General features: G+C 42.7%; 1 protein-coding gene across 1 annotated transcript; it reads left to right on the top strand.

Moving 5' to 3' along the window:
• The first annotated feature begins 384 nt into the window (after positions 1–384).
• Positions 385–27047, top strand: LOC108681316 (DNA-dependent protein kinase catalytic subunit). Its single transcript, XM_047884972.1, has 29 exons — positions 385–446; positions 766–878; positions 1218–1395; positions 1819–2030; positions 2484–2671; positions 4465–4549; positions 5526–5691; positions 6370–6555; positions 7213–7352; positions 7674–7754; positions 8279–8398; positions 8655–8891; positions 10673–10843; positions 11041–11137; positions 11458–11970; positions 12261–12451; positions 13164–13259; positions 13510–13633; positions 13919–14130; positions 14709–14865; positions 15011–15186; positions 15882–16421; positions 16677–16880; positions 17761–17969; positions 18545–18622; positions 18669–18821; positions 19303–19618; positions 19933–21443; positions 21699–27047. Exons 1-29 carry the CDS (start codon positions 416–418, stop codon positions 26848–26850), a joined length of 11637 nt encoding a protein of 3878 aa, XP_047740928.1. The 5' UTR covers positions 385–415; the 3' UTR covers positions 26851–27047.
• Positions 27048–27141: the final 94 nt, after the last annotated feature.

Raw genomic sequence — 27141 nt, 5'->3', positions numbered from 1 at the left:
TGGAAAAAATGCACTATTGTGCTTGCCATGTCTGTCTGTCTGTCCATGACCTCAAATTTTCGTGGACGAGAAAATGCGCTCTCTGTCACTCACTGCAGTGAGTACTAAGTTATATTTTTTTATATTTCAGATGTACATGTGAGCTGTATATTCTTGTCCTATAATACACTTAGTAGAAATAAAACATATGCCTTATCAGCCACAAATTTATCACTCCTTAACTTAACCTTGATGATCAATTTATTAATTTATGTGTTGAAATGTGCAGCTTGTGAGCGTGTTGCTGTACCGAGGGGACCCTGCAGCTAAAGTGCGCTGTGCTGCACTGGAGCTGCTGAGTGTCTTGCTGCTTCGCTGTGTCTGCTACCTCAGTGCTGACATCCTCAATGTGGAGCAGCTGGTTGTTGACCTCAGCATGGGCATCAGGGGTGCCAAAGTGCCATCAGGTATAAATTCCAATAGCTTTTTCCATCTTTTTAGCGCATTTTCTCATTTATGGAAAAAAAGGCGCTATTGTGCTCATTATGTCCATCCGTCTGACTGTCCGTCCGGGACTTCACGGACGGACGAGAAAATGCACTCTTTGTCACTCACAGCAGTGAGTACTGAATTATATTTTTTATAAAAGTCGTCATAAGGTTCATGAATATTGTTCAAAAATTTGCTAGTTTCAATTAGCAGTCTAGACTTACTAGGGTCACTGAATATGTCAACGTGAAGGGACCAAACTATTTGTGAAATTAACAGAAAGACTTGATTTTGCAGTTGTTCACCATGAGCTGCAGCTACTGGGGCTGCTGACCTTTGCTCTTCCAGAAAAAGCTCAGAGTCAAGCTGTGTTCATTCTGAAGGTGCTTCGAGACCAGCTCAACCGACATGTCAGTCAATCCTGTTTATTTTCTTTCATTTGTTTAGTGAATGCTGACATAATTCATGTTCCCACGAGGGAGAAAAAGTTTTGTTTGTTGTTCCTCTGTTAGAGTAGAACTTATCATGTGTGCTTGATTATCAATTTTACAATTTTCATTAATATAGTAATTTTTTAATGAATCATTGATGCTACATCTCTAAGTAGGCTGCATGCTCATCCTCTTTGATTTAAAAATTTTCCATTTTTGTACATCTGTAATCAGAAATGGCCTTCTTAAATATGGTTACAATTCATGAAATTTTACCACTTGCATTGACGTGCTCTGCTTATTCAAGTATTTACTCAGACTGGTGCTCGCCCTGACCTCACTATTCTGTCTGGATGCGTACGAGGGCTCACATATTACCTGCACCACTTCCCTGATGGAGCTCACGACACTCCAGAGCTTTTTGCTGATCTTTATGAGAGGCTCCACAAGATCATCAACCCTGCCCTGAACCTGCCCAAGAGAGAGGCTCCCAGAGGTGCTCTTGACTGTTGATTGATTGCGTCATTAAAGATTGAACTATTTGCTATTGAGTGGACAAAAGTCTTTTTAGAGAACTTTAAGTAGAAGAATATTTCATTTCTTATAGAATGTTAACATTCATGAAGCCATTTCACATAAAGTCGTAGATAACAGCTAATTTTTCAGACTCAGTTTGTAAATGGATTTAAATAGTAAATTTACCTAACATGATCTGCTTAAATACATTTCATTACACGGTTACAATTTCTTATACTGAAACAAAAGTTCATGTCTAATAATACATTCTATTACATTTAATCTACCGTCATCTGAAGAAAAGTTCCAATCACTTATAATATAAATCAACGAATTCTCTGGTCATCAATCGCACGTGTATAAGTAATACATTCATAAACGTTCTGTTTGTGTCTGCGTGCAGTGACCCTGGAGTTGCTGCACCAGCACGCTGCACGGTTCAGCTCAGAGTTATTGAAGCAGCACGCGTTGGTGTATGCGTGGCTACTGCGTTGGAGCTGCGCCTCCAACACAGATGACCTCAAGGCCGGCAGACGCGCCATGGAGTCTTTCCTTTCTGTGCTTGCTTCTGAACTGGAGCTCAACCCGTCCGACGTCGCGCACACTGCTTTCTCGGTCACTAGTTATATTTGATACTTAGTTATTTAGTTAGAGTTATTTACTTATAGGTAGTTATTTAGTTATATAATAGTTACATTTGATACAGTTATTATTTTCTTAATTAATTGTTTATTTTCATATAATATCTATACTGTGAAGAATACAACCAATATCTTGATGTTGATTACAAAATATTTTTCAATTTATTGTGCAATTCATGTCTCAGTTTTTTGTTATTTTTTATATATTTATATAAGTTTTTGTACATATATTCTATTATCAAATACAATAATATTTGGTTAGGCTTTTATTAATTGAAGTTTATTGACAGCACCTGGTGAATGAGTTCAATGCGCTGCTAGAGAGCGTCAGAGCGTTTGTAAATTTATTTAAGTTTTTGTATGTATATTTTACTTTCAATGACAATAATATTTGTTTAGGCTTTTATTAATTGAAGTTTATTGACAGCACCTGGTGAAGGAGTTCAATGCGCTGCTAGAGAGCGACAAGAGTGAGGGCAACTCAAGTTACTGTGTGAGCCTCGCCGTCCGCGGCTACGGGCTTTTTGCTGGCGCTTGTAAGCAGCTGTTGCCCTCCCAGCAGCTACGCCAGCTCTTCTCTACCGTCCTCACTGCCAGCCAACACGCCTTCAACCAGTCAGCACTTGCTTGCATAAATGTTATATGTCTTATTATGTATCTATGTATCATGTATCTATGTATCATGTATCTTCTCTACCGTCCTCACTGCCAGCCAACATGCCTTCAACCAGTCAGCACTTGCTTGCTTAGTTGTTAGATGTCTTATAATGTATCGTGTATCATGTGTCAAATGCATAAACTCTCAAATGTATCATGTACCTAATGCATCAAGTACCAAATGTATAAAGTATCAAGTGTATCAGGTATCAAATGTATCATGTACCAAGTGTAACAAGTATCAAACGTATCAAATATCAAATGAGAAGCTTACTGCTGCTGGTACTGTTACTCGCTTCTTAAGTGAGCGAGACCCCAGCTCTTGCAGAACTGTTTACTTGACATCTAATTGTATTTAACGAATCTGCTAAAATTAATGTTTGCACCTTTCCTGATGCTTTGCCACTGGATTTAATTTCTTGATTGCTAGTCTTATGATTGCTAGTAAGCTTTAATCTGCATCACTCTCATAATGTCAAGATTAACAATTTTTTCCGATACTCTGAAATATTATGGGTTTCAGAGAGTAGAAAGATAAATCTTTAAATTAAGGCTTAATTGGATCTTTCAAGTATACACATATCCATCGTTATAAGCTGGTTTTAACATAAATTCTTTGTCAAATTGTTTAGATAATATGATTCGATGATTTAAATGATTGTTTTGATTACAAATGATTCTAGATGGAAGTTGACTTGCGTTAGGACAAAAGTATATAGCATGAATAAAATATTGAGAAAGATATTAATGCTGCAGGGCGTCTTATGTATCAATATCATGAATCTATATATCATGTATCTTCTCTACCGTACTCACTGCCAGCCAACACGCCTTCAACCAGTCAGCACTTGCTTCCATAGTTATTATATGTCTTGTGATGTATCTATGTATCATGTATCATGTAGCTATGTATCATGTATCTTCTCTACCGTCCTCACTGCCAGCCAATACGCCTTCAACCAGTCAGTACTTGCTTGCACTTTTTATATGTCTTATGATGTATCAATGAATCATGTATCACATGCATCAAGTACCGTATCAGTGTATCATGTATCGATTGTATGAAGTACTCGTATCAAATGAGAACCTTACTGCTGCTGGTACTGCAACTCGCTTCTTGAGTGGGCTATATCGCCATACAAAACATCAAGTCTCCTCAACACCGAATGACTGCTCATGCAGAACTGTTTACTGGACATCTGATTGGATTTAGCAAATCTGCCAAAATTACTATGCTAATGGATTTTAATTTTAGGATTTGGGAGAAGTCTTAAGACCGCTGGTAAGCTTTAATTTGCATCACTTTCATAATGTCGAGATTAACAATTTATGTCTGGCTTTTTGAATTACCTATCATGGTTATCAGAGAGTAGAGACGCGATAAATTTTGAAATAAGGGTTAATATGATCTTTCAAGTATGCAAAGACTCGTCGTTATACAGCAGGTTTTTAACATGAGTTCTTTGTCGAATTGTTTAGATATGATTCGACAATTTGATGATTTAAATGATTGTTTTGATTACAAATGATTCTAGATGGAAGTTGACTTGCGTTAGGACAAAAGTATATAGCATGAATAAAATATTGAGAATATCCAGTCGCTGGCATCCATCATAAAGCATCTACCTGACGTGAGTGTTAATTAAACCGCTGTGCCCGTGTTAAATTAAATTAATTTTATTAATTTAATCTAACAGGGGCACATTTAATTTAACATTTAAATTAAATGTTAAATTAAATTAATGCTGCAGGGCGTCAGAACTGTTCGACACGAAGCTGGCCAATCTGCCCAACTTCATCCAGTCGCTGGCATCCATCATAAAGCATCTTCCTGACGTGAGTGTTAAGTATACTATAGTCCCCGCCATACCTGCACCTGCCTGTTTAGTTGTGTGTGTTCAGCGCTCACTGCATTTCGTACTCGAGCGTACGCACGTGTGATAGTGTTTGTTCTTAGGTGGCTTGCTGATAAAGGAACCGTCGTGCTTGTTCGCTGGGGAGGTTGAGCATTAAACTCGTAACTTCTTAAGGCCCATTTACACTAGGGGCAACGATATGGCGCTTGCTGCAGCGCCTGACGCTTACAAGCGTTCACACTTATTTTTGTGTGCGGTAGCTCGCGACCGCGCGCTCCGAAGATAAGTTGCTAATTAGACGTCAGTGAGGATGGATGCATCCGAATTTAAGCTCTGGGTCATTGTTCTTGGTGTGCTGCTGTGATAACATTCATGGTCTATATAGGCATTGATGGTCTATAGGCATTGATGGTCACTACAGGCATTCATGGTCTCTATAGGCATTCATGATCTCTACAGGCATTGATGGTCAGCACAGACATTCATGGTCTCTATAGGCATTCATGGTCTCTATAGGCATTGAAGGTCACTACAGGCATTCATGGTCTCTACAGGTTCAATTAAGATCAATTAGCCTCTCTACTAGAGAGTGAGTATTAACAAACGTGACGCTAGTTGACACATTGTTGATAAGGACCAGCGTATACAGACAATCTCGCCAGACCACAGACAGCCGTCCACTGTGTGCAACACTTGTGTTGCAAGAGGCAGGTCGACTGCGAAGCGCTAGCTTGTCAATCGCTTCGTTGCCCGTCTGAAGCGCACGTAGACGCTGCACAGATGGGCATTAAGGCCCTTGACACTGATACCTACTACCACAGACACTGATACCTACTATTCGCGATACCTACTATATTATCATTTAACCACAGACACTGATACCTACTATTCGTGATACCTACTTTATTATCATTTAACTACAAATTGCTAGAGTCGTAATGATGGTTTGTCGTCAGGCTGACAGCGCGAGTGTTAGCGCCGTGCTGGAACTGAGCGTGGCGCTGACGCGGCACTACCCACAGCTGGCCGCCCCTGAGCGCGGTGTCGCCCATGCTGCGCTACTGACGCTCCTCGCCACCTCTACGGCCGCTCCTGGGCTCAGCTGCATCCGCTCTTCTTGGGGTGAAGTATTTATAAAGAAGCGCCTTATTCGGGTATAAGGATGTAATGCTCGCTTAAATTAATATGATATGCTTTCAACCTTACCCTTATACCTGCTTAAATTATATGATGTGCTTGCAACCTTACCCTTATACCTGCTTAAATTATAATGATGTGCTTGCAACCTTTCCCGTATAGTTGGCTAATTTATTGAGAAAATTATTTATTTAATGTATATGGCGTATCACTCCGGTGCTTTCAACCTTTCCCTTATACCTGCTTAAATTATATGATGTGCTTTCAACCTTACCCTTATAGTTGGCTAATTTATTGGGCAAATTATTCGTTTAATGTATATGGCGTATAACTATGTTCCTAAACGCATTACATATAAATCTATCCGTCCATGTTCATTAAATTGTCAATGTTTTCACAATGGTTGTATGATTATTTTTCTGAGTCAATGTTTTCAGAATGGTTGTATGATTATTTTTCTGAGTCAATGTTTCCAGAATAATTGTATGATTATTTTTCTGTGTCAATGTTTCCAGAATGGTTGTATGATCATTTTTCTGTGTCAATGTTTTCAGAATGGTTGTATGATTATTTTTTTGGGTCAATGTTTCCAGAATGGTTGTATGATTATTTTTCTGAGTCAATGTTTCCAGAAATGTTAATAGATTGTTGGTCCAACTACAGTGCACCAGAGTATCCTGCTGACGTGCTCGCATAGTGTCCCTGGGGACGACGCTGTCCCTGCCAGCGTCCCGACAGGAGGCCGGCGGTGGTTTGGTGTCGCGGACGAGCCCGTCTCCTGTGCCAGCTTCTTCCCCCTGTGGCGGGCGCTGCTGTGCCCCACCGCAGCCAGCGCCGTCAAGTGTTCTGGTGAGTGGGTGGTCACCTCACTCCCGTAGGTCTGAAGTGGTATTAAGTTGACCAAATATATTGGTATTAACTAGACCAAATATATTGGTATTAACTGGACCAAATATATTGGTATTAGATTGGTATTAACTAGACCTCAATTGCTATTAGATTGGTATTAACTAGACCTCTATTGCTATTAACTTGACCAAATATATTGGTATTAGAGTGGTATTAACTAGACCTCAATTGCTATTAGATTGGTATTAACTAGACCTCTATTGGTATTAGATTGGTATTAACTAGACCTCTATTGCTATTAGATTGGTATTAACTAGACCAGATCAAGTTTTATTAAATTGGTATTAACTAGACCTCAATTGGTATTAACTAGACCAAATCAATTGTTATTAGATTGGTTTTAACTAGACCTCAACTGGCATTAACTAGACCAAATATATTCAATGAGTAAAAGTGTTTTAAATTATTTTCTGGTTACTTGCCTCGCTAACTTGATGCACAACACATCGTCACTTTAGCTTATTCTCTACATGCATGACATTTGTAATAGATCTCTATAGCTGGGAAATTAGTAATAGATCTCTATAGCTGGGAAATTTGTAATAGATCTCTGTAGCTGGGAAATATCTCTAGTGTTAAGTGTTACATGTGTCACAGAGGTAGCCGTGTCACGACGCTCAGCGGTGTGCAGTGCACTCTTCACTGAGTTCTCCTCAGCAGCGGACCTCATCCTAGGGCAGCTTGACCTCAGCACTCAGCAGCAGCAGCAGCAGCAGGAAGATGAGCTGCCACCACAGGTGCAGCTTACACATACGTTAAAACTTAAGTTCAAAATTTAACAATAATTAAATGCGAGAAGTCCTTTTGAGTAATTGAATCAATTTAACACATACCAAGAACAAGTCACGACCGTCAGTCATACCACCAGTTTTGTAACTTATTTAAAAATTTAACAATAATCTAATGAAACACAATAATCTAATATTTAATTGCATCAATTTATATCCTAGCTTTAGGGAATTGAGATTTAAAGATTATCTAAATTATAAATATTATATTATCTAAACTGACGTGATTTTGATGGCTGGTCCTCTCATATTCGTTATTAATTCTTGCAGGCGTTGGATGCCACAGATAAGAATCCTGTGCGCACTGACGTCGTGCTGGATTTGGTGGCTAAAACTCCTAAGGACTTTCAGGTAAATTGTTCTCACATTGTTTGGGTTCATTGAGTATTTAAACAAGTATTTCCACTGCTTGTTCAGTGGGAAGAAAGACAGACTCAGTTTTAATCGCTTTATATAAATTTTGCTTACTTGTTGGTCAGTGCAAAGCATGCAACTGTCAGAAATAGAATAGATTTGAATAGAAATAGATTTGAATAGAATAGATGCAATAGATTTGAACAGAAATAGAATAATTAAGACTCGTTCATAAAAGATCAACGAGAGAAGCAATCCATTCGTAGACTTCAAATGTGTGTCTGGCCATGATTGCACTAACTAACTGTATATTATTTTCTGCTGAGGGTTTAGGCCTAGATTGTATTAAATCAACTAAATTTTTTGTCCTTAAATCATAAAGGTTTGTATGTACAAATTGGCAATCTTTCATTCGGATGTCTTATCGACATCATATTCTAACATAGTCGGTTTATAATTCAAACAACTACATTACTACATAACAGCTGTAAAAACTCTTAACGTTTACTAACATTTCTCAGGTGTACGACAGCTTGGTAGCCCTGATGTCAGACTGTAACTTTGGCTGCTACATGCCAGAAGTAAAAACTCTTATCGTTAACCAACATTTCTCAGGTGTACGACAGCTTGGTAGCCCTGATGTCAGACTGTAACTTAGGCCGCTACATACCAGAAGTAAAAACTCTTAACATTAACCAACATTTCTCAGGTGTACGACAGCTTGGTAGCTCTGATGTCAGACGTCCCGGAGGCACGCTACATACCAGAAGTAAAAACTCTTAACGTTAACCAACATTTCTCAGGTTTACGACAGCTTGGTAGCTCTGATGTCAGACTGTAACTTAGGCTGCTACATACCAGAAGTAAAAACTCTTAACGTTAACCAACATTTCTCAGGTGTACGACAGCTTGGTAGCTCTGATGTCAGACGTCCTGGAGGCACGCTGCCCGCGTACGAAGTCTGAGGACAATCTAATCAGCCACTCGTCAGAAGGCGACTGCGAGGCTGCGGTGACATCAGCTTTCTGTGTCGTGGCGAGGGCGATCCGCGAGCCGCTGGTGTCGCAGCACTACGCGCTGCTCACGGTGCTGCTGCGCTACCTCCACGCTCACCAGCTCTGGCAGAGACAGCAGGTTTGGGATCAACATAACGGAGTCGTGGAAGTGCGGCAAGACAAACACTATTGAGCATTTCCACGCTCACCAGCTCTGGCAGAGACAGCAGGTTTCCTAGGTTTCCTTGTTGTTGTTGTTGTAGTTGTAATTGCCCATCCTGGTAGTGGCGACAAGGGACGGGGGTGATAGGTCAGTTTTTCCGGGCACTCTGTACCACTGGTAGTTCTACGACCATCGCTGGCTCGCTGACCCGCCAGAACCATTTCCACCCGCCATCCTTAGTTTCCTTAGTATTTGTTTGTGTCAGGTGGTCGATTCTGTGACCACCTGATGGATTTCAGGATTCGTAACTAAGAGTCAGGGTACTTTATTGTTCCAAGTAGGACTAAGGCAGGACAAGTGAAACACATGGTAACACTAGTTATATTATAATAATAAACTGGCTCGGTGAGTACAGAAGGACGGGGATTTAACAGGCTATAAGATGGTGACGTATGATAACCTAGATGGTGATAAAGGATCACCGGACATTTGGGACATAGCAGTCCCAGGCCACGATGGATCGCCGCCTCTGATTATCGTTCATCCGCCCTCATTTGGGCCACCTGATGCACGATGCTGTTGCTCTTTAACATGCGAAGATTCCCAAACACATACAGATACAATTATTCGTACAGTTGAAAAATACTAACTTAGTTGCAATAATAATAATGATAATAATCAATGGCATACCCTTCCATCTTGGTAACCTCCATGCCATTAATTAATAATATTGCAACTATGTTACTATTTTCCAACTGTACGAATAATATTGTCTGTAGTTGTTGAAGAATTTCTGCATGTCAAAACGTTTTGAAGTTACATTTTATTCTGAAAATATAGTATTTTTTTCCCATTACTTGCTGCTTAGTTCAATCAAATCTTAGGCTCAAACGTGCTTTGATTATCTATTTATTGAAGAAAACATTGAAAAGAAATATTTGTACCAATAATTTTGGTGCTAGCTGTATATTCGTAGTGTCCGCAAGTATTGGAGCAAGTAACTTTCCTAGAGTAAAACTTTTATTTGACGGAATCTTTTAACTAAACATCGCTCAGCTGTGTTGATTTTAGTTCTTGCCGTATTTAATTTTCTTCACGTCTCTGAAGATGAGGCGGAAAAAGAGCTAAGCAGTCGTGGAAGCCATTCTTAATCGATTATATTTCTTGTTTTATTCACGTTGTGGCATTGTCAGTGTAAATGGCGTGCACGTTCAATGTTCTAACTTCTTCAGCAAGTTCTTTAACGAAGCTGGTCGATTATGTTCCTTTATGTTTTACAGCACCTGTAGCAATACTCAGTCTTATGGGCACAGTAAATAATTATCATGTCTTCATTACAAATGTTTCTCCATGTATTACATCCACTTGTCAGCTTTTAGATGTTTAATCGTAGAAAATTATCAGTAATCATCTTAATTGTTAGTCATAAATTAATAAATTCAAGCCAACAATTATACTTACTCAATCCAATACCTATGAGCTTTTTGGATTTACGGACTTTAGTTATTGATATTCTGAATGCCGCTCTAATTATTTAGAAAGATTTACAAATTAATAATTAGCTCTTCAAGTAGCAAAAAAGACACACCTAATCAGCATTTTCTTCGGAGTTGGTTTGTTTGAATAAAAGTGATTCAGGTCAAAGCCAAAACACACACTACAAACCATATTGAATCAGCACGTTTTATGTTTGTTTCACTGAGTATGCCTGAGCCCAATAATTTGAATTAATAACTAATATTATTTTCTTACTCAAGGATGTGGCATCTCGTAATCTTGGCGAGCTCGTGGTGAGCTTCGCCAGCGACTGCTGCGAGACGAGCAAGCAGTTCAGCGACCATCTCCTTGCGTCCTGCCTCGCGTTCCTCCTGGCTTTGCCCAAGCCTCTGGCCAGACAAATCCTGCCCCAACTGTCGCAACCCATGCACGTCAGTTGCTTTTTAGCATCTATCGTATTAATTATTAATTTCATTAGAAGCGTGTGCAAAAAAGCGTTAATTTTTGCTCTGAAAATTAAGCTGCATTCATTTGCCTACTTCGACTTAGGTAAGCAGTTTTAATTTAAAAACCTCTAACAAAACTGTGAAGTACTTGTTTTCTAACCTCTTGTTCGTTTCGTTCACAGACTGCACTGGCGATGGGATTAAGCTTCCTTCCCGTGGCGCTCTCGGCCGTAGCTTGCCTACAGCGTCTTGTTGATGACCTCGCCTTCAGTCAAGACGGTCAGTAATACGGGCTCTTTATAGTTGCAACGCCTTAAAACATTCGTACAAAGTTATTTTAGGCCCCAAATTTACATTCAACACATTTGTTTTTAATTGTAATCTGAAGTAAAGTTATTTGAGTTGTAAATTGGAAGCTTACTCTGCTGACGCCGAGCTGTAGAAATGCTAAGTCCCTTGTCAATACCATGCTTTCCTCCACTACAAAACATCAGTTCACTGAACGGAGCTTATGTCGTACGAGGAATTATTTGAATGTCCTGATTGCTGTATAGGTAATTTTCATCTTCAAAATGGACCGATTATAATTATCTGGGCAGAGAAGTACAAGGCCAACATCCGCGGGCTGGTGCAGAGTGTGCTGCCAGACTTGCTGACGCACGTTCAGAGCCCTCAGAGGGAACGTTCTGAGCTCCAAAGTCGTGTCATTAACGTTAAGCTGTCCTTGCTTAATCAGAGACGTCGAGTCGACGTAAGAAAAATGAGAGACGCTCGATGTTCAAAAGTTAGCCCCTCGATAGACTTGGAACGAAACGTGTTGAAATTGCTGGGCAGTCTGGGACCAGACGTGTGTTCAGCATTGTCATCTGAAACTGGCTCTGTAGCCAACACTTCGTCTGAACCAGGCATAGCTGTTGAAGACACGGGTATTAGATGGGATGAATGCGATCACGTGGCTTTGAAAATACCCTACGAGCACTCTACGCTTGACCTGCATCTGGACTCTGCCCTGCCTCGTATAGCGCATCTTGCGCTACACGCCACCAACAGACAAACTAAAGTTGCAGCGGCCGAGCTGCTCCACTCCGTTGTCATCGTCCTTATTGGATCGGGTGAGCCACGATATTCCGTTCACCCGAACTCCTGACGACCTAATTGTTATATGATAATCGTTACTCGAAGACCGTAGACTAAATAAATCCATGCGATTTTCTTTCACGTGCCGAGACAGTACAATGCGGTCTTTGTTACGGTTGACTTACTATTAAACTATTGAATCAACTTTATTTTTTTATGGCATTATCAGAAATTTACTAAGCTCGCTTGTTCGTTGTTTTTAGAGGTTTAGTGAAGTATTGCATACTCAGTACTGTTAATTATCTCTAATATAATTCGTGCTCAGGACGGACGGCAACCCGACCAAGTGCCCCCGTCTACCGTCACTTGTTTGCCGCCTGCCTGCGCCTCGCGTGCGATGTTGACCACGTGAGCCGCCACCTCTTCGTGACGCTCATGATGCAGTGCACGCACTACTTCTCCAGCAACAGGGGCTACGAGCATCCGGACACGGTCGCCCTGCTTGATGCCATCATGGTAAGCCATTGGCTCGTAATGACACGGTCGCCCTGCTTGATGCCATCATGGTGAGCCATTGCCATGATGCCATCGGCTCGTACTGTAGCGTCAACTCGTGTTACGGTCAAACTGGCACTGCTGCTTACTGCCATTGTAAACTGAAGTATATTGTTCCTTCAATGTACTCTTAGTTTATCTCAATGTGATGATGTTCGGTTGTTCCGACGATATATCTTATTTACCGGTATGAGTGTCTATCGCATGAAGATATTTGAATGAAATATTAGCAATTATGGTGCTTCCATCTTGTTGAATTTACCTGTAAGGAATCGAGTGACTATCTACTCTCTCTTTTCAATATGAATATACGTATTCCATTAATAAATAAATAACGAAGAAACGTTACAATAAAAGCTCATTGGTTCACAAAATAATGGCGCTGGTCTTCGAAACGTTCTACTAGAAAATATGGTGACTTTTTAATAATTTTTTTATATCTTAAGTAAAAGGTTATGTGGCGATGTACGAAATATTAATATTCATATTTTTATTTTGTTCGAGTTTATTGATATGATTGGATGACAATGTTTTAATCTTTCACTGTTCAGTCATCACAGCATCAAAATTTATGGCCTAGTGTTGCCGCATCCACTTCTCATTTGATCACAGTTTTGCTACTCCTCATTATAGAAGTGTAATTATTTTAGCCTAACCTTGCGTTGTGTTGCAGGAAGGCCTGGAAAGTGTGAACAATCCCGCGCTGCGCGACTTCTGTGGTCGATGCTTGTGCGAGTTTCTGGTGTGGTCCCGCAAACAAAATGTCCAGGTATGTCATGAAAATCTTGATTCAATACTTTAATTTATGATAAATTACTTGAACTAAATAACGTCTAATCCACAATTTAGTGAACAGAAATTTCGCCTGGGATTTTTTTGCATATAACAGTCCGTACATTGATTCTAAGTTGCCTTTTATATCGATGCCTAAAATTATTTGGCGACAATAGCCCATGAGATTAAGAAGAACTCACTGCAGGTAGGGTAATGTATGTAATATTTAACTGAAGTATGTAAAGGCACGCACCTCGAGCCGCGCCACGGGTTCTGCTGCCCACGCTGACGCGGTGCACCACAACCTCAAGAGCGTCATGAAGAGGATCATCCATCTGATGCGCCACCCCAGCGCCTTCAAGAGAATTGGTGCGTCTTGCTCACAAATAGCATTTCGAATTACCGGCGAAAGCTAATTGTATGGAATTGCTAACATGAATCAATAGCATTGGTGTCGAAACGATCTTCGCGATTAGAGGTTTTACACCACGCTATAACAGAGGCCGCGAGCCTTCTTGTTTTTTTAAGAAAATACATAAATTCGTGTCACGAACTTTTGGTTTATAATCCCGAGTTCATCGACACCAAAAAAGTCTTTATATTTATTTGGTTACAATGTTTGTCTTCTACTTTTGACCCTGTAATGTCCCTCAGGCGGGTGCGTGGCTTTCAACGCGGTGTACACGGAGGTGCGTGAGAGCGAGACGGCCGTGAACGTGTGGCTGCTGGAGCTGTTTGCTGCCGTGGCCGCCTGCCTCACGCTCGCAGACAAGGACCACGCCGCTCTGCCTTGTGCTGCTCTCGCCTCTACCTCGCTACGGCATCTCTGTCGTATAGCCACCCACTACAAGAACTTGTTCAATGCTGTGAGTTGCGTCTTATTTTACACCGGCAACTCTTTTGGTTCAATCCCGTGGCCATACTTTCAAAACTCGCTAGGTGAACGTAAGTACTTACGCTCTATTTTCTTGTCTTTGATTGGTGGATTTTGCTTGAAAGGTCGTCAATGATTGGCAGACGAACTTACGATCTCTTAACTTTTTCTGAAAGTATAGCCCCTGACTTCGAAGATTGCGAGGTAGGATCACTTGCCTTCACCTTATCCTTCGTGTGACGTACAAATGTTTTCATGGTACTTTGAACCCATCCCTGAATCCTAATCCTCTTCCTGAAAACCTTTTTATTCTGTAGCCTTTTTTATTCCCCGAATTTTAATCCTCTCCTTGAAATGCATTATTGTTCTGTGCTCCAAGCTGATTCCTTGGAATCCTAATCCTCTTCTTGAAAAGCCTTTTTAATTTCCAACCTGCTCCTCTCCTGTTGCACAACTTCCCCACCACCCCAGCGGTCTGAGATTAGCATCCTTGGTTCCTAGTCTTCCTGAATTTTGTTCTGTACTCCAACCTGATCCTCTCCTATTCCACATCCTGACCTACCACCCCAGCGGTCTGAGATGAGACGCATCCCTGACTGCCTGACGGGGAGCGACGGCACGCTCGCTGCCCTCACCGAGTGGATGCTTCGTCTGTGTGGCCACCGCGCCTCTGCGTTGCGTCACGCTGTCACAGCATCGCTGCCGGGTCTTGCTTCTTCTGTGCTCGGTGAGGTTACGTTTGTGTCTTGTAACTATTGTTACAGCATCACTGTCACAGCATCACTGTCACAGCATCACTGTCACAGCATCATAACCCCTGTATTATTTGTGTGCCGATTGTTAGACTCAGATTGTTGTGTATTTTGTTACAGGTTGCAGTAACCTTCAAAGTTTGGTAGACCAGCGATTTATCAAAGCAAATCGTCTGGACGTGCTTGTGGGTGAAGTGCTCGAGCGAGGTGGATGCAAGGCGTTCGCTCCTGTGATTGGGTCCGGCGATATCTCCCCATCACCCGCTCATCCTAAAGAGTGGACAAGCTTCTTGGAGGTGCTTCTTAATCTTTTAGGTCATCACTTACTATGACTACGTGTAACTCTTAACGCTCGGCTTTGGTATTGTCATATATATAATCATATAATAGGAATTTTGGTCCATGTAAGCTAAAGTGGTGTCTATTATAATTACAAGTTGTATTTCGGCAGCTATACAAGGTTTTCCTAAATGATGGACCCAATTCATTAAATTTGTGTGTACCTAAGTATAGGTTCAAAATAAATAATATATACAACGATGGAAAGGGAAAGATTCAATTTTTTACTTATACGGCGCAGTGCACCCTAGCAGTGATACAGTTCTTCAGATCAATAGGAGTTGCTGGTAGAGGCGGGACGTAAACAGTTTTCTTGACGTAACCCCATAAGAAATAGTCACATGGAGTGAGATCATGTGATCTCGGTGGCCTGATCTTCATTTCCTATGCGTCCTACCCAACGCTCAGGAAGTGATTGATTCAAAAAGTTTCGGGCATCAAGATGCAATTGGGGCCAAGTTGCCAAACGCAATTCTGCGTTTGAATAGGTTACAACAAATTTGAATCTTTCTATTTCCATTGTATAAATGATTTATTTTGAATATATACATGAATAAATACGAATTTATTAAATTGGGTCCAACATTTAGAATAACCCTGTATACAAATACCAAATTCTATTTTCCACTGGTGCTCATGACTTGTTTTGCAGCGCCTACTGGCATGTCTGGAAGGCAACGTGTGGCTCATCGGACATCGGCTCGTACCAAGCACGGTGCTGCTCACCCATCGAGACTCCAACCTTCTGGCTGCGCTACAACTATTCTTACTCAATGTTGTGCCTGAACCACGTCATGTTCTCTCCTCTAGCAAGCAAGTCAGCAACTGCACTCTCATCGTCAGGCTCATGGATTTTATGACAGTCGTCATGAAAGACGTGAAAGAAACTTCGCAGTCTCTCCTTGCTTCAATTTTTTGTCCCAATTTCCGCAAGATTTTTGTGACTGCTGTGTTGGAACCTGCTAGTGTTGGCTTTGATTTGCGAGACACTGAAGTCAATGAGAAATTATTACCCAGACTTGTGGACACACTGCAAACTTTTCAGCGATATCTTAGCCAAGAGCAGAAATTAGTTTTGCGCAAGTCCATAGACAGCCTGATGAGTGGAGACAATCTCCGTCTTTCAACTCTCCTGCCACTTCACTCCTCTGCTGTGACGTACGTGGCGCCACCAACGCGTCACTTCTTGCAGGTACAGACATCTTAACGTCGCTGAATAGTTACGTGGACAACAATGATTTTACACGAATATTAAATTGCATCTCGCTAAATGCAGCGGGAATTGGACCATATTATGATACATGCTGCCATGTTTTGAGTCAACTTGTCCAGCGACTCTTATTCCCTAGCGCGAACTCGGTCTCATGATATACAGTTGAGTTTCGAAAAATCTTAACATTCAAGTTTTTTTTTCATGCGAACTGGAATTAGTTTAATTTATGTGCAGGGAGTGGCAGCTTTACACCAAACTGAGTGGCTTGACTCTCTTGGTAGTACCGACGATCTAGCGCGTCACGTTACACGCTGGGCATCAGATTTTCTCATCACGAATCCTAGCCGTTCTGTTGCAGCCGCTTTCGCCCCAATTTCTCATCAAATCACGAGCTTTGCTTCAACTGCACTGCATGTTGCCTTGCAGTTACGTGAAGAGGTGAGTCTCACCTCGACGGGTGATTATTTTACTGTGTTAATAGGAAGGGAAGTACGAAGAGTCTGTCTGTCCTGTCTATTCTCGCTTACAGTATGAAGAAAATTCATGTAATAATATCGTTCTATATTAATGCAGCAAAACTGCATAGTAAACTTGCTTCTTTGGATCTTGCCAAAAATCAGTATAACTGCCAGTGCTATTTATTCATAGTAGTTCCAAAGTACTGATGTACGCAGAGGTTGTGGTCTGATGTCTGGTGTGAGGAGGGGGCGCTGGGTGGGAATGGACTGCGTGGTGGATTGAGAAAATGAAGAAAACCTGGGAATGTGCCTCGATTGCGTTTTTTTTCTTCAAATATTCACATTTTCGGCCTTGTTCTACCAGCAGTCAATTTGAAAGAAGGAAACAGTTTCAGGATCCATTCCAACAAGAATTTAAGATGTCACTTTAAAAACCGGAATAAATCCTAAAGTTTTGGTGTGATAATTTTGGGATCACTCCGAGCGATTCATATGTTTGCATCATCTTAATAACATTTGTATGGCCACTTACCAATGATATCCTTGGTTTAATAATAATAATAGCGGATTCAGCGTTTATTAGGCCGTAGGCCTGTCGCCGGTTTTTAACATCACAGAACATTCACAGCTCGTTTCGGTTTCAAACTCGCAACTCACTGCTACAATTCTGCTGTGTTTAACCGCCCGGCCTCTTAGCCGATTCTGACCAGAAACTGGCGCACAGAGCTGGGATCGAACCCGCACCTCTCTACTCCAATCTTGGTACTCTGAACTGTAACCACTGGGCCACCCTGCCCAATGTGACTGCCTAACTTCACGTGTTGAATCACATCGTTGATTGACTCCCCATTATCATACAGACTGTGAGTGAAGTGCTGGAGCTGGTGATTGCTGCTGGTGACGAGCCTCTAGTGCACGCAGACGCAGTGATGACGGTGCTGGTGCTGCGCTGCAGCTACGCTGTGCAACGCTGTGTTCAGCTCGCCCAGGCTGGCGGCTGGAAAAAAGCAGTGTTGCTGCTGCTGTCTCTTGCCAGGACCTTGCTTAAAGACTCGGCTTTGCGCAAAAAGTGAGTTATTTGATGTAGGTACCGGTAATTATTTTGTTGATATCGCAGGGTGACTTTTGTGTATTGAAATTGACCCAAGACTCAGCATAATCAATAGAATTAACGAAATAAATTTAAGAAGTTAGTCAACAGATATGTTAACAGTTAATACTTTTATACAATTATTGTCGTGACGCACGGGGTGACTTTGTTGTTTTGAAATTAACCCAAGACTCAGAATAATCAATAGAATTAACGAAATAAATTTAAGATGAAAGTCAACAGATATGTTTACAATAAATACTTCTATATAATTTTTGTCATGGCGCAAGTCATGTAATTCAATCGCAAGTCATGTAATCGCATTCAATTCAATCGCAAGTAATGTAATTTTGTCAAGATATGTCAACAATTACTAATACTTTTATATAATCATGGTCATGACGCAAGGCTTTATTCTGCACCTGGATTCTCATGCTTAGGTACTCGGAGGAACTGGTGCGAGGTGTGGAGACGACCTGGGGGACCTTAGCCACGTACGGTAGCACCAGCGACCTGGTGTCGCTCATGATAAATGATGAAAATCTGGTGCTCAGGTACTCGGAGGAACTGGTGCGAGGAGTGGAGACGGCCTGGGGGACCTTAGCCACGTACGGTAGCACCAGCGACCTGGTGTCGCTCATGNCTCGCTAAGATCTTCTGCCACGAGTCTAATCACAGGTACACGCCAGATTTATCTGTAGATTTTATCGTGTGTACCGTGTATCGTGTGTACCGTGTATCTTGTATACCGTGTGTACCGTGTACCGTGTGTACCGTGTATGCGCTTCTGTTGCACCTCGCTAAGATCTTCTGCCACGAGTCTAATCACAGGTACACGCCAGATTTATCTGTAGATTTTATCGTGTGTACCGTGTATCGTGTGTACCGTGTATCTTGTATACCGTGTATCGTGTGTACCGTGTATCTTTATCTGTAGATCTGATACGAGATTTATCATGTGTATTTTGGTGATTATTACAATGTTATTGCATGATTATATTCTCAAGTGTTATCAGTAGGTACCAATCCTAATCAGGGTTGATGCAAAGTTATCAGCTACACTCGTTTATGGCAAATATACCTATTCTTTGAACCTCATCTTCTACTATTATTTGACATAGCATTCTTTAATAAAAATCATTTTCACCAATGTGGCATAAAAAAAAGGAACTCTAATAGTTTGTTGATCTGGTCACATTGATGAAATCATTTTCACCAATCCCCACTTGACCATCCCTGGACCAGGTATAGAGATGAAAATGATAAATATAAATAATAAATATAAAGATGTACTAATTTTTCCCGGGACCAGGTATAAAGATCTGCTGGAGAGCAGCATGAGCAAGGTGATGGCAGGCGTGGGCACAGAGGCTCAGTTCTCGCTTGCGTCCCGCGTCTTCCAAGTCGTAGAGGCTCAGGAAGCATCAGGCCTCCAGCTGCACCGGCAGCTTCTGAACGAGCGCGTCTTACTTTCTCTGCTGAGAACTGCTGATGTCGTGAGCGTGGAGCGCTTCTTTGAACGTCATCTCAAATCTATCATGAACCTCTTGTCCTGCTCTCTACCTTCGCGCCCCGAACAACAGCTCTGCGTGTTGACTGGCAAACTCGCCGCACTTCGACTTTTGCAAGTACGTGATGAGTATCAGAAGGCTGTATTGCTGTTTATTGAAATGTTCCTCATTTATTTTATTCGTTTTTTTAACAGAATGTAATTCTATAGTTTGAACAGTAAAATGACGAGAATTTCATATGAAATCAACTTTCAAATTGAATTATTAGCGCATTTTCTCATTTATGGAAAAAATGCACTATTGTGCTCGTCATGTCCGTCTGTCTGTCTGTCCTGTCCGTGATCTCAAGTTTTCGTCGACGAGAAAATGCGCTCTCTGTCACTCACTGCAGTGAGTACTGAGTTATATTATTTTTTTATTTTGTTTCACAGCTGCTGTATGCCAAGCTGAGCCGTGATCAGTGCTTTAGCTCCGCATCTGCCGTGAATGCCGTAGTGAACCCAGCGGACGCCTCGGGAAAGGAACTGACGAAGGAACTTCTGAAGCGAACTGTACGCCTTGCTAAAGGCGAACTCCGACACGACACGACTCACGCTGAGCTGCGACGCTTGTGTGCCTCAGCTGCGTATTCCCTTTTGATCGCCATCCTCATCAACGTTCAGGATGATCTCAAATTCTACAATAATTTCCTTTTTGTTCAGAACACTGCAAAAGGAGAAGCTTTGTGGGCTTCAATGATCGACGTAAATCAGAAATTAGAGTTTGAAGAAGAAGTCGGCGTCGCAAGCAAGAACACGAGCCGTCTCGTGGCGGTGCGTCAAGTCCTCTCCAAGTCCGATGCGGTTGCCGAGGCGCGCTATCAACCAACTGTGCTCATGTTCAAGTCCAATTACCTGGCTGACAGTAGCCTCAGTCAAGACCTGAGTCAGTATGATTTCTCATCAGCTCTCGTCTTATCTTTGGGCGAGAAAACTCAACACTCCAAACCCAGAGACATAACTGAAGGAACCTTGCTTCCAATGACTCTGGAAACGTGTGATTTTAACAGCCATGAGGTAATGCCTGAATTAACTGCTGTGTTGCATCATATTCACAGATTAACTGAGGATAAAAGCCAGTCTTCGCCTCCTCTCTGGATGACAGAGATTTTGAAAGAGCTTAGCAACTCTAAAGCACCTCGTAATGTCCGGCTTTTCCTTCTTAGGCTCCTAACCAACACGGCCCAATTGTTCGCTCCGTACGCGCGTCATGCTAGTAGAGCTGTCTTACAGTGCATCACCGATGGCACCACTGGCGTTGGCTTTAATTATTTTTTGGCAGACTTGGTAGTGTTGCTTGTCGGATGGGGTGTAGATGGAGCACCCAATGACCCCGATGATAGTCCACTTTTGGCAAAACTTATGTGTCACCTCATTACTTCGCTGCCCCATCTCAGGGCAGACGTGTTCCGCTACAACGTCGACCTCCTTCGAAGCCTCGTATCAGTTTGGTGTTCGGCGTGGCCCACAGTGGATGGAAGTGCAATAATAGAGCTGCTCGAGACGCGTGAGGGACATAAGCGGGAAGTTGATGCCGGATTGCACGCTGCAGCCTGTCTGCTTGTGGCCGGCGTATCGCCTTACAACGAGCAAGATCGCATGCAGGAACGTAAGATGCATGGCGTGTTATTGAAGTGTCTCGCTAACCCTCGAGCAGCTGTTTACAACGCTGCTTCTGAAGTTGTAGGTCTGATGCTCGCACGATCCATGACATCGAGAGGAGGTGTGGGTGATGCTGTGCCCAGCAGCAGCAGTGACAGCCTCACCAGCGAGGCCACTGTTGGTTGTGATGAGTTCTTCGGTGATGTTGTTGCCTGTGTTATGGACCTCATAAGCAAGCATCAAGCTCAGGGTCTCTCGGTGCTTTATCACATCCATAAGCACTTCAACACTATTGACAACCGGTCAGTCATCTATATTTTTTTACATTTATATTTTTTCCCATGTCTTGATATCATTCCAGGATGCACTATGGTGGTTTGTTTCAGATCTACAATTTGTTGTGCATTAAAATTTCTCAACTTGAACGAATAACATGAATGTTATATTTATGACATGTATATATTAGCTATTACTAAAGTGGTTTCCATTGTATAACAACCGACTTCTATTGACTTGCATTGTGAAAAAAGCCATTGCTGATTCTATAATATTTGCAGGTTTACTTCGAAGCTGCTGGTGCTGCTGCCCAAGCTTTACGGCTTGCAAAAAATGCGAGCTATGGAGTGCCTCATCGCTCCTCTGTCTACGCATCCCGACTGCTTCCAGCACCTTCAACAGCAGCGCATCACAGACGCCCTACAGATCAGAGAACCCGCTACGCAGCTAGTTCTTCTGCAGCTGCTAAATTCTTCTCTGACTCAGCTGACGGCCAGCCAAGTTTTAACGTTCTTACCCTTTCTAGTGAGCTTTCTAAAACACCCGGTGTCGTCTTGCCGCGAGGTAGTGTTTACGTCGCTTACTTTTCTACACGACCGTTACCAATGTGAAAGTTCAGAGGACCAGAAAGAAGTCTACTGCACAGTGCATGATGCTCTACTGCAAGCGGTCGCAGACGAAGACACTGAATTACGCAATTTCATTCTTGACTACTGGACGCGGAGGGCTCAAAGCCTAAGTCCTCATGAGCTGCTCGTTTTTGTTCTTCGTGACCTATACAGTGTAAGCAGTGAAGATACGTACTTACACACAGTTTGCCATGTATTGCTGCAAATCACTCACTCTTCGCCGTCTTATGCTCGACCCTTATTCGAACATCCTCTGACTGACTGCAAGTTCGTAGAGATGAAAGTTTGTCCGGCATGGCGAGCTCGTCATGCGTCAATGGTGCCTTTGTTCAGTAACACACAGAGCAGCGCTGACTCAAATGGACCATCGCTATCGCAGTTGGTTGCTTTGACTCAAGGAGGCGAGGTTGGTCATACTTTGGCTGCTATTGCCGCCACTCAACAGCGACAGTTTACGCCAACTCAGGCGGCTCCAGAAACACTTGGAGGAACGTTTGATATGGGAACGGATGCGTCGATGCAGGAAGAAGTCTCGTTCACTCAACTCCAAGATAAGGCAAATACTGTGTCTCAAGGTTCTGCGGGCCTGGTTTTCTCTTTGAAAACTAATCAAGCCCGTACGTATTCGAAAACTGGACTCGGTAAAACGAGACTAAAGCCCAAAACATTTGGTGATGAAAATGACGGGGATGAAACTCCTTCAGCGATCGTATCATCGCTCGTTCGGCGCCGGTTCACTCGTCAGCAAGATAAGGAACAACAATACAGATACTTTGCGCAGGCCGAAGAAAAGCGTCGTGCGCTAAAGCATCGACTAGAACGAGAACGGACGTTGCGACGTGAAGCTCAAGTGACAATGCTACGAGAGTATCGGGTGGGCGAGTTGCCTGACATACAGATTCAGCACAGAGCTGTTCTGGACCCACTGCAAGCACTTTCTGAGAGAGACAGTTCTGTAGCACGACATGTGTTTGTGCTACTGTGCGAAGGCCTCTTTCGACATGGGGAGGAAAGGCTGTCTGAAACTCAACTTAAGAACTGGAGGGAAGAGATTAGATCAGCTCTAAGCACCCTCCTCGTCGAAAGTGTGCAGAACTCTGCGCCTGTAATGGCAGCCGTGTTGCACCTTCTTCTTAGTGCCAAGATAATGGCTGATCCTAAACTTATCACAAATGCGGCCCTTAGCAGTGGGCAGGAGTCACTGGGTATCCTGCTTCTTGAACAAAATGTTTTAATGATACGCAAAGATGTGAAGTCGTCTCCGCCGCGGAAGAGACAAAAGCGAGGCGTGACAAGCGAGTTAGCACAATCTTCAGAAGACGACGTGCCGAAACTGATGATGCATCTTGCTGAGCTGTACAGCAGCCTCGGAATGTGGGATGCCGTGCGTGGTGTGCTTCAAAGCAGCATGTCTTCTCTTCACGGCAATACTAGAGAGGCGTTACACTGCGAGTCTCTTGACAAGCCACTTGAGGCTTATAAGTTCTATCTGTCTGCTTTGAGCTCCCCAGAAGTAGAGCAGTCATCTGAAGAACAAAAAATTTGGGAAGAACGTTTGTGCGCTACTGCCAGTGAACTTGGCATGTGGGGAGTGCTTGATTCATTTCTGGACCAACGTCTGCTGACAGATCCTGAGAGCGGTGCAGTGGATACCGAGCGGCTATGGCAATTGCCGCGCCCTGCAGCTGCCATCACAGCATTCGTCAACTCTCGAGTCATGAAGCTGCTTTCTAACGCTGAATCTGACGGCGGTCTTCTGCAGTTTGTGAACAATGCAATGAAAGATGAACCGAGGAAGATGCTACTCGAAGACAATGTCAGTTTACAGCTTGGCGTGTTATCAGTTTACCAAGAATCCCCTACAATAGCTCGAACTTTCCTGCTGTCCGCCACAAACGCTTTGGTTGGAAAACTAGGCCATCTATCTCATTTGTCACCCAAGCCACTCGCAGCGGCATTACGGCATCTTCAACTTATTTTGGAAATGGATCAGTATTTGTCCATTCTTCAAGAAAATTCAGAAGCAGGAAAAAAGGCCCTGGCTTCTAAATTGTGCTCTAGCTGGCTACATAACCTTCCTCGAAAGGAAGATGACGCAGTTTTTGCTCAGTTTCTTGCGTCATATCGCGGAATTTACTTGCACTTCATGTCTAAAATGTGTGGACGTGAAATAGCAGATAAAGTTAATGAAACTAAAGCCAACTCTCATATCGGAGTCGTAGAGGTAGCGCTCTCCACTGGAAACTCTTCTTTGGCAACTCAACAGCTGAGTAGAGTGGACCCGCTCGTGAAAAAAGGCCTTCTTACCGAGAGCCTTACTGTCAAGTACCACTTTTTGTGCGCCAACACAAGTATCATTATTGGTCAAAATAAACGTGGCTCAGAACGAATCAAAAGTCTCGTGGAAGCTTGGTGCAGACAACTTGGGGAAGTGGAAAAACTGCAGGAAAGATTCACTTCCCCATTCGTCAACATGGAGTACCTGTGCGTCGAAAGTAAACTCTGCGTCGAGCTATGCAATGCTATCCAGTCTTTGGGAGGAAATTTCGATGCTCAAAACGCGCACCTTGCCTTAGTGGCTAAAAAGTTTCCTGAAGTTCAGAATGATCCTCGTTCCTGGTATCAAAGCTTGCTCATGTGTGCACTCAATGCCCAGGTTCAGGCCTGTGAGCTTTCCGACAAAATCAATTCTGAAATGTTGGATGGCAACTTAGTTTCGTCATATCATATTCAAACTCACGAAAGTTTGGCAGTATTCTGCGAAGATTGCATCAGCGCCTGGTCCGAATCAATACAAGTGGATGAGTACCTCAAGATCCTTGTTACATCGACTCTGAAAGCCATGACAGCAGGATCTCGTGTTTCTCACTTCAATTTCCCGCGCCTTATTCACCTCATGGAGGATCATGCCGAACTTATCGAGGTTTTTCAGCGGGAGATTTCAACCGTTCCCGTATGGCTGTTTCTATTATGGCTACCTCACATATTGATTTATCTGGAGAAAACTCCGGGGCGAGTGTTGCGACCTATAGTTGTTCAACTTGCCGAAGAGTATCCACAAGCCGTCTTTTACCCCTTCTCAGTGAGTAAGACTTGCTACAAGTTCGACGGTCCACACGGTTCTGATGTTCGGGCCACATGTGTCAAAGTTGAGGAAATTCTAGACACGAAGTGCAGACTTCTACAGCCGTTCCTGGAGGCGATCACACTCGTTACCGAGCCTTTTGGGGACGTCAAAGTTGATGTGAGGAATGCCGAGAGACTTCCATCCAGTCAATCAAAAGCGAATAAATTAAAATATATTAAGGAGCAATTTTTTGCAAACGTAACAAGCCTTGCGCTGCAGCAACAGGAAACTCAACGTGGAGCTCAGTATTACCTGATCCTTGACAAACTCAAACTTGTCTTCAAAAAATATTTTGGTGACAAGGGCAGCGAGATGAAGTCTCTCAAATGTACGGAAATCGATCGTTGTATTACAGAATTGCTATCGTGCTGGTCCAGCAGCTTGAATGATGTCAAGGAACTCTCTCCGTGGCTGTCCAGCTTCCAAGGATCTCAGTATTCCGATAGAATTGAAATTCCAGGTCTGTATTCCGGCTTCTCCAAACCAAATGTTGAACATCACCCGTGCATTTCAAGCGTTGACAACAACCTTGTCGTCTTGAAGTCACTACGAAGCCCAGTTGTGCTAAAAATGCACGCTGATGATGAGAAAACGTACAAATTCCTCGTTAAAACTGGCGAAGATCTGCGCACTGACCAGCGGATCGAGCTTATGTTCACTCTCATGAACAACATTTTCGCTCACTCGCCCGTCACTAAGCGCCTGAGCGTTGAAGCGCGGGTCGTTACGTACAGTGTTGTGCCGCTCACGGTCGAACTTGGCATGTTGCAGTGGGTTGATTCAACTGTAACGCTAAAAGATTTCATGGAGGCCGCACTCACAGACACAGAAAAACGGCCTTATTCTAAGAATCTCGTGAAATACGGCGACGGGCTGTCAACTCAGGACTTGCTAAAACAGAGTAAAGTTGATTGTGTGAAAGCCTACTCCGAAGTGGTGAATTCCTTACCATGGGATTTGTTACGTCGCTCTTTGTCTAACCTCGCCAGTAGTTACGAAAGTTTCTTCGTAATACGCACTAAATTTTGCTCGAGCCACGCGGTTCTCTCCATTGCTCAGTGGCTTTTGGGCATTGGTGACCGGCATCTGTGCAACTTCCTCGTCGACTACAAGACGGGTACTATGGTGGGCATAGATTTTGGACATCATTTTGAGACGGCAACTCAATTTCTTCCTCTTCCCGAGCTGATGCCATTTCGCATGACTCCTCAAATTGTGAATGTCGCCCAGCCTTTCACTACAAAGGGCATCATCCGCGAGTCAATGGTGTCGTGCTTGCAAGCCCTCGTCTCAAACAAGAAAGTCATTCTAGCAGCAGTCGAAGCATTTGTCAAAGAGCCCACCCAAAACTGGCTTGAGTTTGTCAAACTACAGGAAGATGTTGTTGATCAGGAAGGGATTCAATCCTATTCAAGTATGCGGATGAAAATCATCACCAAAAAACTGGACGGCGTTAATCCATGCATCATCATTGACTGGGCCATGAACAAAAATCGTCGTATTCCGCAGAACGTAAAGTCTGTTCTCTCGAAGATTATCATGGGCCAGGACGAAGGAAGAGCGTTGATGGCAAAAGAGGGACTGAGTGTACCACAGCAAGTAGACGTTCTTTTGGAGCTTGCCTCGGATCCCAATATACTAGGAAGAACTTATAGAGGCTGGAGTCCTGTGACATGAGCAATCAACGGTCCGTCGTCAGGCTGTGTTGATTGCCGAAGTGTTGAACACAACTTGATGAAGCTTACATACATCATTTGTTGCTAATCATTAAATAATCTTATTATGCTAGGTATTGTATCTATTTTAAATTTATTGAAATGTATGTTCCATCATCGTATACACTTCAGAATTCATTAAATTAATTATTAACCGAAGATTGTCTGAAAAATTTCTAAACGTGAGAGGCACTCGTGGAAAAATTAACGGCCTGCTCCACTTTCTGCGACGAATTTTTGCATGAAGTTGAGA

The sequence above is a fragment of the Hyalella azteca genome, unplaced genomic scaffold, assembly GCF_000764305.2.
Source record: "Hyalella azteca isolate HAZT.00-mixed unplaced genomic scaffold, Hazt_2.0.2 contig16642, whole genome shotgun sequence".
Classification (NCBI taxonomy): domain Eukaryota; kingdom Metazoa; phylum Arthropoda; class Malacostraca; order Amphipoda; family Hyalellidae; genus Hyalella; species Hyalella azteca.
The sequence above is the reverse complement of the archived record's forward strand: the minus strand, read 5'-3'. Positions and strand labels throughout refer to the sequence as shown.